General features: G+C 43.0%; 1 protein-coding gene across 1 annotated transcript in view; it reads left to right on the top strand.

Annotated features, from left to right (window-relative positions):
- The window catches only part of slc45a4a (solute carrier family 45 member 4a), a 37,108-nt gene that overhangs the window by 12,322 nt on the left and 10,484 nt on the right, over positions 1–14,302 (top strand). Inside the window, exon 3 of the mRNA XM_079287987.1 lies at positions 2,142–3,350. Coding sequence (XP_079144113.1) covers positions 3,053–3,350 — 298 coding nt within the window. The 5' untranslated portion in view covers positions 2,142–3,052. The remainder of the gene's footprint in view (positions 1–2,141; positions 3,351–14,302) is intronic.

Raw genomic sequence — 14,302 nt, 5'->3', positions numbered from 1 at the left:
GTGTATAGGTCTGTAATCGGATAGCATTCACTGCTGTGTGTGTGTGTTCAGGGCACAATATACTGAGGCTAATACTGCTCTATGTTGTGTGGAGAAGTATGTAGAAAGACCACAGTGACTCTTATGTCTTTTAGCCCATGGACGCACATCCCATTAGTTGCAGAGATGGGAAACTTTCTTGAGATCCCAGTGAACATTTACTGGCTTTTTATGATCTATATCATTATATCTGTCAGTTGTTCTCAGCTGTGTTTGGTCAGGCAGTTGGGGGAACGGATTGTATCACCACATGGGTTTAGCCTCAGTGTCACCAAAACGTTTCTCAAGAGAGGTTTCAGGCTTCCAGTTTGGCTTTTCTAATTAAGAAAATTCTGCTACAGAATATGAATCCTCCACACCAGACTACAACAAACAAAACATCATAATAATACCACATTATGCTTATCTAGAGTAACAATATTGACCGTCATTTATCCAATCTAGTTGAAAAACAGTTAACCTCTGGAAGCTCGTTCCAGGCTTTTACAGCACAAAGTGTGAAGACGTTTTTCCCTTTTTAAGAGACACTTGTTGTCGTCGTTGTTAGCACTTTGTGAAACATCTTGTCGTGTTCTCTCCCTCACAGTTGGGGGAGGTTATGTGGTCGTCCTCTCATTTAAAGTAGTTTAGATTAATGGGGGGGGGGGGGGGTCATGTGAGAGCTCTGAAAATGGCGAGGAGAGATGAACCAGAAAAAGTAAGAAATGGGCGGCGATACAAATATTTTCAACATCTGCCCTCTTCGATCCGTCTGTCTCTTCTCGCTCTTCATCTCTCCTTCTCTTCCTCTTCCTCCATTTCTTATTCCTCCCACCTTCCACCTGTTCAAACCCTCCATCCTTCCCTCCTTTTCCTCATCTCTTTACCTCCCCCCCTCTCTCTCATTACGTTTTATTTCTAAATCTCAACCTAAGAGGCTTGATGAGGGTCTCAGCACTGTTATGTGTGTGTGTGTCGTTCACGTGGCAAGCGTCAGTGTGTGTTGGGTGTGACGGAACGTGTCGTCTCCACGGGTTATAAACCGCTGACCCGCTGGACACAAGAACACACTTTGGAGTTTACGTCTGTAGGAAATGGTATTGAACACGCACGCAGTCTCTCTCTGAGGCATATTATTAGCTGAAGGCCTTCATGCCTCATTCTCCTCTCTCTATTTTTCTGTCCACATATCTTTCAATTCTTCTCACCAAAGCACACACAAGCCCTCTGTTTGAAACAGCAGCTCAACTTGAATACGTTTCTCACAAATGCATCGCATGCTTTCATCCTCCCCGTCCAGTTTGAAAGAATGTCCGAGTGTCTGCGCGGATGAATCATGTGCTCGAACTAATTACACTCATACACACAAAATGGACTCTTTTCATAGGAGCGTGTCTTGACGCGTTGCTACTTTCACACAACTCGGTCTCACAGATTCAAACCCACGTAGGTTGGCTTTGCCCAAATACAATACGGATACACATTTCCTCTCTTGCCCTTATGGTGTCTGGTCACATCAATAGTTTTGGTTTAGTTCATCCAGGTTTTGAATTATTGTTCTCTGACATTTCTGCCTCCGGGCATGTTGAATAATATTTGTGAATTACTTGGAAAAACAACTGTTCTGGACGGCGACATGTTTCAAGCTTGGCGATCAGGCGGCATTGATAAAGAAATTAAGGGTAAAAGAAACAGCTGACGTATGATGCACATCAAAACAGCCACAGCCAGTGTTTACCATAGAAGCCCGATTGTTCTTTTTCCAGCATTTACGTGCATCAACTCAACCCGAAGGATCGGCACGTACTGGCTGCTGTATCTTCACCTCTTCTTCTCTCTGCTTGTGTCAATTGACGCTCTGCCTTCACAGAGTACCTCCATGTTGATACACCTGAGAAAAATACTGTTCTTCTTTTGTATATATGCAGCAAAGTGCCCGTCCTCTGGTCAGTGAATGTGAAAGTCAAATTGCTGTCACAAATACTGATGTGTTTCTCTCTTTTCTTGTTTTTTTTTTCTTTTTCCCCGCCGGTCATTTCTCCTCCTGACCAATGGGACGTCTGCGCTGTGGTGCTGTGCTTCTCCACCTGCTGGGTTGTCTTCCTGTTGGTGTTTTCCTCCAGATTGATCAGCCAATCGATGGGGATTTTCAGAAGAGCTCCGCCCACCTTTTCTACCTGCCTTCCTCCCCCCCTCCCCTCCCCCAGTGGCCTCTTCCTAGCCCCCACCCACTCCGTCATCCAGCCCTCAATCCAGCCCTCTATATACAAAATGACTCTGGAACTTACTGAATGGTCTTCTATATGGATTTTTACAGCTTGTAATAGACAGTAGGAAAAAGAGGGAGAAACCTCAATGACAAAAAAAGCCATAAACACACATACACACTTACACACATACACAGACACACACACACAACACACACAAAGTCACTCTTGGAATGTACCGCACACTCTTCCTGTGAAAATTCAACAGCTTCCTTTATTTCTCCTGGATTTCTACAAGCCTTTGGAAAGCTGATTTCGTAAAAAAGAATTGAGACTCGAGAGAGAGGAGGATTAACAGTTGCTTAAATTAGGCTGCAGTTGTTTTTAGGACAACTTGTTCAGAGGACAACTGATTGCTGATTGTTTCGTTATATTTCACATTAACATGCCAGATCTATAGATCAGTTTTTTTTTTCTTCATTTATTTGGTGTCCACAGCCTTGTTGAGTTTTAGCAGGACCCAAGATTACTTTTGTTACCTTTAAATGCTGGGACACTATCTGTTACAGGGTTTTTAGTTTTTTTGATAGTGGTATTAGCACACTTGAACACCTCTATCTGGGTATTATTCTTTTAAAGCAGTAATATATAACCAGCAAGTTACTACCACAGGCTGCAATTTGTAGCTTGTAAAGATTGTAATTCGGTCACTACCAGTTTTAGAGTAACTCCGAGTGACTTGATACGAGTAGTTTGAGGAAGGTGGGAAGCAGTATTCTGTTTTGTCAGCGTGTCAGAGGGGGTGCACTTGTCTTCTCACTGCGTGCATGCCCTCCAACATGCCTCCCCAGAACACAGAGGCCGACGCCATGCAGGTCGGATCTCTGGTGGGCGGGGTTAACGCCAAAAACACCACGGCATCGGGCTCGGACGAGGACGCAGGAGGCGCGACGCATAGAGTGGGAGGCGGAGGTCGAGGAGCGGAGGAGGAGGCGGCGGCGACCGAGGGATCGCTCGAAGGCATACCCTTGAAGAGATGGGTGATGCATGGGGCCGTGATGTTCGGCCGGGAGTTCTGCTACGCCATGGAGACGGCGCTGGTGACGCCCGTACTGCTGCAGATAGGTGAGTAAAGAGTTCACATGCACACACACAGATTTACAGTGAATATTCAGTTTTATAACAAAGCAGAGCATCTCATCCTCACCGAGCAGGCTCCTAGTGGGCCGTCTGTTATACGGAGTCTACATAAAACATCAGTATCAAAACTAGGGCTGCATCTAACAATCAAAGATTTGTTTCTGAAAGTTCAAGATGATGTCTTCAAATGTCCTGTTTTATCCGACCGACAGTCTAAAACCCAAATATATTCAGATTTCTATTATTTAAAAAGGACAAAAGAAGCAAATCGTCACAGTGGAGAAGCTGAAACCATGTAGTAGAGGAAGAATAAACCAAAGTATATTCTCTTCGTTCAGCATATGAACAGGATCCAGGATTGCATCCGTGTTAATAGGAATAAGAAGTAAAATTTTAAATACAAAGTGCCGGTGAACTTAATATAGTTTGTGATCGGGACCAGGGAGTCGTGTTGTTTGTCCTGACGCTGTTCTGGCATTTAAGAGGACACCTTGGCAGCTAAATTTACACCAAGTCCTCTTCAACCTTGTTCAGATGGACTTCAACTTGATCTATCTGGAGCTAGCTTGCTGTCTGACACACACACACACACACACATACACACACACAGCGACAGACAGACATCCAGTCGCAGTGGGCTTACTGTCATTTGCACCAAGCATTGTCTTTGACAGAGAATTTGACAAGTGTCTGGAGGACACTGGAGTCCTCAGGGGAGATGGAGAGGGTGTGAAGTGGAGGTGGGAGGGAAGAAGGGGAAGAACATGAGAGTGAGAAGGGGAGGTAGAGAGATAAAAGGCTGAAACAGCCGTAACCTTGTTTATAATTCAAAGTCACTTCCCATGCAATCCCCCCCTCCCCTCTCCCTTCCCTTCCTCTCCAAATCTCTCCATCGCCCTCTGTGGCGTAGTGTGATCTCCTAGCTTACATAACCAAGGCGACATGAGTGGCAGGATGCTCTGTGGCCACCGTGACTCCTGGCTGGCTCACCCAGGATGAGCCGCCACGGGGAGAAAGGCTTTGAAGCGTTTCCATTGTTCTGTTATTTCCAAAGGAAGGTACTGAGATCTGCCAAATGTTCAAAAGAAAGTGTCTGAAATGTCTATTATGTCATGGCAGCAAAAGCCATGGATCAGCATTTAGAAAGTAATGGTGGGATCCTTAAAAACAATGTGTACCTTCAACTCATAATCACTGTGACCTTATACCAGGCTCGTCTCCTGTTGTAGTGTCAGACCAGTGCTGTTGCTGCATGTTTTTGCTCTAATTTTAGCCCTGGGTGAGCTGCCCCAACCTATTTCTTTTAGATCGGGACGTGTCTGAGCCGCTCTCAGTAGATTTTGGAGCCACTGAGAGGTTCAACTGCCACAGATTACTCCACTGAAATGAATAATACTAAAACAGACTGTGCAGTGATTTTGGTGTCTCGCTGAGATTCCTCACCGGTTCGGAGAGTTAATCCCGTCATGTTTGTCTTTTCATCTGCTAATTGGCTGCTGCTCGATCTGACCTTTTTTACAGATTGCCTTCCATCCAAATGAATTGTGAAGTAGATTCAGTAGAGCTCAGTGCAACGTGTTTCAATTCTATACTAACTAGGAGATGCACGTTGCTGTGCCTGAAATGTAGCAAGATACAGGAGATCTGTTCAGATTGCAGCCATTGTTCAAGAGGACAGCATATTATGAAAAAGGCCACTTCTTCAGTGCTTGTGCACATACATTTGGGTATCTGGAGTGACCACCAAGCTACAAACTGTGAAACAAGACAACCCCGTCAGTTTGTCGGTGGGCTGCCTGAATCAGAAATCATGTGAACAAAGATTTTACTTCCTGTCCTGAGCAACCTTCTTTAATTCTTTGCGCCACCCTCCAGTTGGTTTTGTCATGTGAATCCATTTAGAAGCGATATGTCTTAATGCGTTTCCCACACAATGGCCGGTTGTGTGCAGATTGATTCATGTCTGTAGCCTGCTAACAAACAGGCCTAGTGAGATGAAAACAACCCCCCCCCCCCAACCATGTGGGCAGGAGTCCAAGTTTTAGGATAACACATATCGACACCCCCCCCCCCCCCCGTCCATGTGGTTCATGCTTCATGCGTGCTGGAGACTGACTGTAGCTACTGGAATTAGCTGGATAGCCGGCTGGTTGGCTCGCCCTGAGTGAAACCCCATTGTGTGTGTGTGTGTGTGACCCCACAGCACTGGGGTCAGAGAAAGTGTGTGTGTGTGTGTGTGTGTGTGTGTGTGTGTGTGTGTGTGTGTGTGTGTGTGTGTGTGTGTGTGTGTGTGTGTGTGTGTGTGTGTGTGTGTGTGTGTGTGTGTGTGTGTGTGTGTGTGTGTGTGTGTGTGTGTGTGTGTGTGGCACACACAGTTGGGTCAAGGAGCCCATGTTTACTAAACCCAGAGAAAGGATAAGAAGATTCTACCTTACAAGGTGTGGAGAGCATGCAGAGCTCTTTTCTGTTTTGTCTCCTGGCAGCAGTCACTCATACAAGGAGACGGGCTTTTCCCCTAAAGGCATGCCTGAGCGTGCTCGTACATGAGCACCGATGGACCAATCACATGACACGCCACCTTTTTTTAAAACTTCGTCTCGCTTCTCCTTCAAACCAGTGAGATAGGCACGGTTAAAAATAAAGGATTGAATGCAGCTTAAAGTGAGGTAGGAGCGAGTGAGAGGTTGAGTTAGTGATGAGAAAGGGATGAAGAGAGATGACGAGCAGTGGAAAGAAAAGGAGCGGAACAAGGAGGAGGCGTAGAGCGCAGACGCCGTGTTTTGTTGTTGTTTTCGGTTAGACCGTTCAATCATTGCTGTCAGTGATGTAAAGATCATTTCAACAAATGTAACAAAAGATGTTTGTGAAGAACATTACCAACCCGAGCTTTAATGTGTGTTACTATCGCTCGCTAACATTTTTATAAAACTTGCTTGCGTGATGAGACAATTTCAACTTGTCTTTGACACAAATGAACGTGTTTGTTAGATTTAAGTGTTCTTGATTATAGTGCAGCAATGTATCTTATATTTTGATATATGTGATTGTCATTCAAACAATTCTTGAGACAAGTTGACTTTCTGTTGGAAACAGGTTGAAGGTGACCTAAAGAGCATATTTTCACAATTAGTCTTGTTTAAACTTAATCTCTTCATTTTGTTTTGTACTGGCTGTGCATGCGGCACTGCCCGTGCCACCAATGTGGTACCCAGAACAGTCCAGGGCTGGCAGCTCTGCAGCAGTGTTATCCTTCTTTGGAGGCCTTCTTGTCCTGACTAAAGGAGATTACTACAATCCAACTGGAAATGTCCTCCTAATAATTCAGGTTGTGTGACTTCACCGTTACGTTGTTCAATTTCCTTGGATGAACCAGCCACAGTTCGACACACCAGCGACAGTAATATTTGCTTACCGAGACTGGATGATCATCCAGATCCTGATGCATCTTGTCTGATCAATTTAGTAAGTAGGTGTGCGCTGTGACGCTGGCTGAGTTGGTCTTAATTTCAGGCAGGGTGGCCCCCCTCCCGCTATAAAACACTGCGGGAAACCCTGAAGTTAACCAAATGGTAACTAGCTCATGGTAGCATGTTAGCATGCAGCACAGTGGACCAGTGGCCTTCTGCTGTCACTGCCTGAAGCCCAGAACGCTAGATTCAGTCCAATGCAAAAAAGAGCCATCTGGTTTTGTCATTTGTAAAATGCTATTCGTTTATTTTGTTCCGTCGCATCTTAGCAATTTTACCTGCCACATCCAGTGTTTTTTCAATGCTAACATCAATGACTCCATTGAATTTGGCTCCATGGTAAATTTATACAGCATCCTACAGCATTTAGATTTTCACGTTGCATGTAGGCCGAGCATGCTTTTCATTGTGCAGCAAATCAGTTTGATCTTGCATTGCTAGCATCCCAGGTAGGCTAAGCCACTGAGTGATCCTGTCCTGTTAGCTGGTCTAATCTAGCAGATTAGACGGAGTAATGCAGGGTTATATAAATGACTGGCTCGATGTCACACTGTGACGAATCGTCATAATCTGACCCAGTCTTTCATGGGACAGAGTAGCTGGAGGACAGGTGAAAAGATGGAATAAAAGGTTCATGTCTAGGAGGAAGCAACAGATGCAAGCATTTATCAAGGGGCAGATGAAACACTCTATGTGGGAAGGGAAAGAGACATTAACTCTAAAAAGGTGTTTTAAGTGCAGAGTGTTTTGAATCGCACAGCGGCACTCTTTCACGTTATGAAACGATTAATCATAACGGCACCCTGATCCTCAGGCGGTCTGCTGAGAAATATCCATCCAAGATAAAACAGTTGTATTAATATCATCTAATTACCAAACGTTTACAACAATAGCTCTAAAATGTTGTGCAAAAAGACATTGTGAGCAACAATATTCGTAATATTAGCCACAAAATGAGGTCCAAATTGATTGTATTGCCTATGAAATATACGCTCTTTATTTATCATTTATGTGTCCATGTCGCTTTTTTCCGATTTTAAATGAGTTTATTTTTCATAAAGTACATAACACGTTGGACTGGTAGTACTGCAGTCAGTCAACCAGACGAGAAAATCTATAAAACCGAACACACACACACACACACACACACACACACACACACACACACACACACACACACACACACACACACACACACACACACACACACACACACACACAGCCTTAATAACAGCCAGTGAGACATGTAGTAATGGCTGTAAAGGCTTATTTTATGTGTGTATTTAAGAAGAGAGTAGAAAAACATCCGCCATTGCGCACTTTGAAGGTATATTTAGCTTAAAGGAAGGAAGGATGGATGCTGACGAGACTAATCTCGTGCAGTACAGTCATGTCTCTGGCTAAAATCATGAACGTGGGAGTAATTTAAGTACAACAGATGTGTTTGCTCACTGAAAGGTCGTGGGCTGTTGTCAGATGTTTGTGGGCTCTCACTAGTGCTCCATGTTTACAATATATATATATACATATTATATATATACTTTCCCAGGAAGGTATTAAAGGTCAATTTATTATCTCCATTTGCTTGTGAGAACTGAAACGCAATACAAATTAAGGAAGAACCTTTTTATATACATTTTTGTTTGTGTTTTTTGGATCTCGCAGTTTCAGATTTCTGTCGTTTTGAATTGACACCTGAAGGCACCACTATAACGAGAGTCTTTGCTGAACTGCTGTATTTGTGGTTGCATAAGATCGCTGGCTGATCGGCTTCATCGATCGCTTTTTTTGGTAGTGAAAGGGCAGCCGGTGATGCTGTTTGGAGCTTCCTGTGTCATAGGGTAGTCTCAGTCTGAGGGCCCGCCCCCCTGCTGTCAGTCACATATGGTTTGTTTATTAATGGTAGAGGCATTAAAATAGAACTCAATGAATACATTTGGATCAGCATTCACCAGATTTGACACCTTAAATATCTTACTCAGTTTCAGTCTCTCCTTCTGTCTGTCTCTCTCAGTAGGATATAGCCAGTTTACTGCAGTGGTGTTACATAACTCTGCGTGTGTGTGTGTGCATATATATGCTTGCTTCATGCAATTTTAATGCCACCTTTTACATAGAAAGGACGTTGGTGTTTTTTTTGTTTGCCCCATATACACACAGACACACACAGACACATGCATTTATTGGATTACAACCGCCCTGTTTTGTGTAGAATGAGCTGACTAGACAAATCACATAAAATATAAAACCATCAACCATCACATAAGGAAAAGCCATGACTGGCTTCAGTTCTTTTTATGCGCAATAATTTCCAAATGAATGTAAAAATAAGCAATTTGAAGCTACAGTATTTAAGGTATCATTGTCTTATCTCTTCTTCTTTCTTTTCTTACCAGCACTATTCTCCTTTCTGCATTGATTGTCAGTTTGTTGTCACACATCGCTCGGTATGTCACTCTGCCAGGTACTTTGTTAATGATGCCCTTGGCTGTGCGGCTTGTTGAGTCTGTGTGTGTGTCTGTCTGTTATGTGATTGGTGTTCTCGCCATCTCTTACTTCTGGGGAGTACAGTGACTCACTCCTTTCTTCCCCAACGCCTCGATCTCTCCCCTTCCTTCGTCTGCTCTCATGAGAGTGTACACTTTGGCTGAGGTCAGCAGGTAGCACGGTCTGGCACCTTTTTCTATATTTGCTTTAGTCTCAGCAGCGTTCACCAGGTTTCACAAATATCTGCAGAGTATGTTCGGTGGAAAGCGGTTAGTCCAACATTTATAGTGCCTATACAATGTTTGCACCCTCCGTGAATTCGAACGAATGTCTTTTTTTTTATTTCACCACTCTGAATCACTGTGGATTAATGCAGCTTTTTACACCCATCATCAGAAATAAATGCTCAAGATGATTTACGTCAGGCACAAAAACAGAACCAGTCTGCATTTGTCATTTGAGCTGTGAAATGAGAGTTACTGTTAAGACCCATCAACGACATTCATGTTCTTTTTTTGTTATTTGGGCACATTGTTGTTTTTCATTTCCTTTCATTCAATAGCACCTCTGTCACTCTCTCTATCAGAGATGTTCACTCATGAACATATGTTAACTCTGTGTCTATTGATTAAGTGGCTGCTGAGCTACTGGCCCTATAAACATTCGTTGTAAAGGCCAAGTTTTTGAACAAAACCGTTTGTCCAAGAGGATTCTGGGAAATTAAGATAATGATTGACCATTTACTTAATTTCCCAGAATCCTCTTGGACAAACTGTTTTGTTCAGTAGGTGCAGAAGGTTAAGGGGAAATGGGTTCACTGTAACCTTAAACTAGAGCAAAAATGTCTTCACTGTGTAACAACTAGCTTAAAACCCCAATCTGGAATTGTTTGGACCATATGCATTTCAAGTTTCTTATAAAAAACATTACTCGTCATCACAAATGTTGCTGATGTAGCCGTTAACATGAAACAATACTCAAACACCTGACCAAAGTATTGCTGGTGTGACAGCTTAATGTTTGCATATATTTTAGATCTCAGTTTGTCCTTTTCTAACGAGAGGAATATACAGAAGCGATCTAGTTAGTTGCAGAGACACAAATGGGCCTTCAGCCTGCAGCTATGTTGGCTTAAAACCTACAACCCCATGCAGATTTGAAATATTTACATCAATATTTTATTATTGATGTAAATATTTCAAATCTGCTTCCAAAGTCCTTCCTTCACTATCTTTCCTCCTCTCTGAACGCTACACCTGACTCAGCTCACATGTTTTGTTTAGTCAAAAACACCTGCTTCCTCCTTTCCTTTCCTTGTGCTCTCTGTACCCTCACTCTCTCGCTCTCACCCTCCTTCCTTCCTGCCCACTCTCTCCCTGTCGTGACCTCTGCCTTACTCTCACTTTCACACCATTTCTCCGGCTCTTTTTCGGGATGCTTGTCATTTTTCTCGTGGGTTTTCTCACGCCAGCGCAGGATATGGAGGGATTGTTTTGTGTTTATGGGAGAATGGGAGGGATGGGAACAGAGGGAGAGGAGAGATGAAGGGAAAGAAGGAGTGAATGAAGTGGATGTTTGTCAGTTCTTTGGGAAAAAGTCAAGATTGTTGAGTTTATAGGAGCTGGAAGGAGAAAAGACTTTTGTTTGGTGGAGTGATGGGAGACTGGAGAGAGAGAGAGTGATGGAGAGGTGTAGACGTGAGGATAGAGTGATGCTGGGGTTTGTTTACCGGATAAGAAACACAATATTGTTATCATCACGGGAGGTGAAGTAGAAAACTCAGATAGGAATGGAGGAGTTAGAGAAAATATACATTCCTCATGGCACATGATTACAGCTTGTGAAGGTGAATGTGGACTCACTGTGTCATTCAAATTACTCAAATAGACAGTGGTTTGAGAGGTTTTTGCGAGTCAGCATATTGGACGAAGCAATGAATATGAAGAAGGAAATGGATTCAAGCAATGTTTTATATTTTCCTTGATTGATAACTAATCCCATGAAGAGACTATAACCAACAATATGTTAGTCCGTCTCTCAACGCTTTCTCAAGCCCATTTGTTTTCTACTGAAGTCACAAATCTTCAAAAACACGTAAGAAAATGTTAAGTTTCATTGGGAAAAAAAACAGTTAAGCTGACACGAGTAAATAGTGCATTTGTACGGAACTACTTTGCGCAGTGGATTAACATTGAAATGTGAGTAATAACGGCAGCAGGATTGACTGAAAATAAAGCGCTCATGCTCATGGTAATAAGTGAACTTGTCACTCGGTGCAACAACGTGACTCACTGATGTGTTTTTAATAGTTTGTGGACAACAATGGAGCCTTATGGCACAGAGGAAAAAATATGTCAGGCTTCGGATACAGAGACTTGTCAGTAGAATCAATTCATTCGTGTTTTTTGTTCGTTTTGTTGGTGTGCGTTGCATTAATTATAGTCTCTGTTTGACCATTTTGTCCCAAACAAATATTAGATCATGTCTCTAGTTAGTTAAATGTGATTATCCATTAGTCCAATTTCAGAATCATCTGGTCCTGACTCTCGTCCATCAAAACACAACTAATAAGCCCCCCATATCGTTTTATTGTAAGATTGAAGTTGCAATAAGTATCTTGTCTGCAGAGTGGATATGCACTTCAATGTGTATGAGAGTTTTTAGCGTGTTTTGATATTTCTTTCGGGCTAAGATATTTCCAGAACATCAGAGTACAGAGGGAACTTTCTACTAATCCATGTAGCTTCAGGAAATAATTTCAAAACAAATCATAGTGCAAAAACAGAAATACACTAATTCTTGTTCAGGACTTCCTGAAAACAAGGAAAGGACTGTTGTGAATATCAACTGATGTCAGACGTCCCTTTAAGGAAGGAAACATTGGGCATCGTTTGTTTGACATTATTTAAAAAAAAAATGAAATGCAGTAGATAAAAACTTGAGTATATGTTGTTTTGAAGGAAAAAAGCCATCGCAGAATTGATTTCAACTTCAAATTCTGGCTCATGTGATTCTAAAAAGCATAACCGTCCCTGCTATCTGAGTGATTTTGTTTTTCACATTTTAATGTCTTTTATTCACACAATGCGATTTTGAAATCTAAAAAATTAGATTGTTGTTTGGAAACAAATTGGAACCACAGAGTTTTATTCTATTATTTCTGAGTGCAGGCACGACGTGGAGAAACGCACGAAGTCTGCGCAGAAGTTGGTATGAACGGACAGCCTGTACTCAACAGTCACACACTGGGCTCCATATTTAGTGTGTTTGTGTGTGCGGAGGAAATGTCCATCGTAAAATGAGCACTTTGATGATAGATGGAGCAGATTGTGCATTTTTCTTTCCCACGATCAATCAACAACAATCCTCGCCGTCTGCCGGCTTGAATATTAACCTTTTCCGTCCGGCTCTCCATCTTTCCGGCTTTCTCCCTCTCTGTTCTCTGTTTCCTCTCTCCTTGTCTCACCTTATCCTAACCCTTTTTTAAACATTTCTTTCATCTCAATCCTTTCTCACACTCTCTCTTTACTGCATTCATTTATTTTTCTCTCTTTCTGAAATACTTCCTGAGTCTTGATTCTCTCAGTATTGTTCCCTGTCAATGTGTGTGTTTGTGTATGTACCTACAGTACTACGAGTGTGTGGGAACTCAGCTGTGTCTGTGTGTGTGTGTGTGTGTGTGTGTGTGTGTGTGTGTGTGTGTGTGTGTGTGTTTGTGTGTGTACCTACAGTACTACGAGTGTGTGGGAACTCAGCTATTATGGTAGGTGTGTGTGTGTGTGTGTGTGTGTGTGGGAACAGAGACGTCTTTATTTTGTATCTCGTGTGTGTGTGTGTGTGTGTGTGTGTGTGTGTGTGTGTGTGTGTGTGAGTGCGCCAGCCAGCCAGCCAGCAAGGGGGAATAAAAATAAACGGAGGGAAACAAAGTTTTCCTTAGTTTGAACAAACCGCACAACAGGAAGCCCCGTGTGAATGACGCGGCCATATTAGGAGCCAGGAAGTGAAGGTGATGGAGTCTCCGTGGTGACAGGGTGTCCGAAGACTTGGTCACCACGGAGACAGGGGTCAAGCCTTGTTTATGGCCCGCTCATGAGAAACACAGAGGTCGACAGTTGTACAGGACCTGTGAAGTTTGGAGCGAGGGCAAAGCGACAATGTGGCACAATGCTAGTAGATGCACACCACGAGTTCACATTGTTGCTCTCTCAGCACGTTTCTTGTCCTTTCTCCAAAGAAAGGCAAGAAATAGTCTCCATAAAGAAACACGATTGCCCGGCATGTATCATTCTTTCGTAATACTCTCCATATACCTGTGGTCCTGTAGACAAACATTTAAGTTATAATACTGGGCAGACGGTGTGAAGTGCAGGCACACTAAACCGTATTGTGCAACATAGTCTGCATATGTGACACATGTCTTTTCATGAGTGCCCTCTAAGTCAGACATCATTTAAACAGATGGGGAAAATACCAAGACATATCTGGCAGTTACAGAGCTGTAATGCTGCAATATTTCCGTTGGAAATCGCGTTGTTGACGTGAGGAGAAACCGGTTTTATCAACATGAAAATGACCATGATTGCAGCAGGGAGGCTTTCACATGACCGCGGCATTTTGTAAACAAACAAACTCCTTCCCAAACGTCAAAATGCTGAAAGCAGCTTCATCATCACGCTCATAGACACCCATTGTGTGGAGCCAATGCAACATTTCCCTGAATTTACCAACCAAATGAGCTTCTTATGCTGGATGTACTGCCTCAGTCAGCAGGTGAACTATCCAGAGTCACTCCTCAGACGCCGTGTTCAGAAACGGAACTGATTTTAAAGGTCTGTTGAAGGATCTGTGGAGGAGGTGGGGACATTTTACTAAAGCTCTATATTGTTGATATGGTGGCGCCGTCATTACAGAGGTCTGTTGTATGAAAATGCGTTTAAGATGTATTTCATGTTGCCTCATGTCGTCTCAATCACATTAGCTGCT

This window comes from Melanostigma gelatinosum (assembly GCF_949748355.1).
Source record: "Melanostigma gelatinosum genome assembly, chromosome: 17".
NCBI classification, from domain to species: domain Eukaryota; kingdom Metazoa; phylum Chordata; class Actinopteri; order Perciformes; family Zoarcidae; genus Melanostigma; species Melanostigma gelatinosum.
Note: the sequence above shows the minus strand (reverse complement) of the source record. Positions and strands in the feature narration are given on the sequence as shown.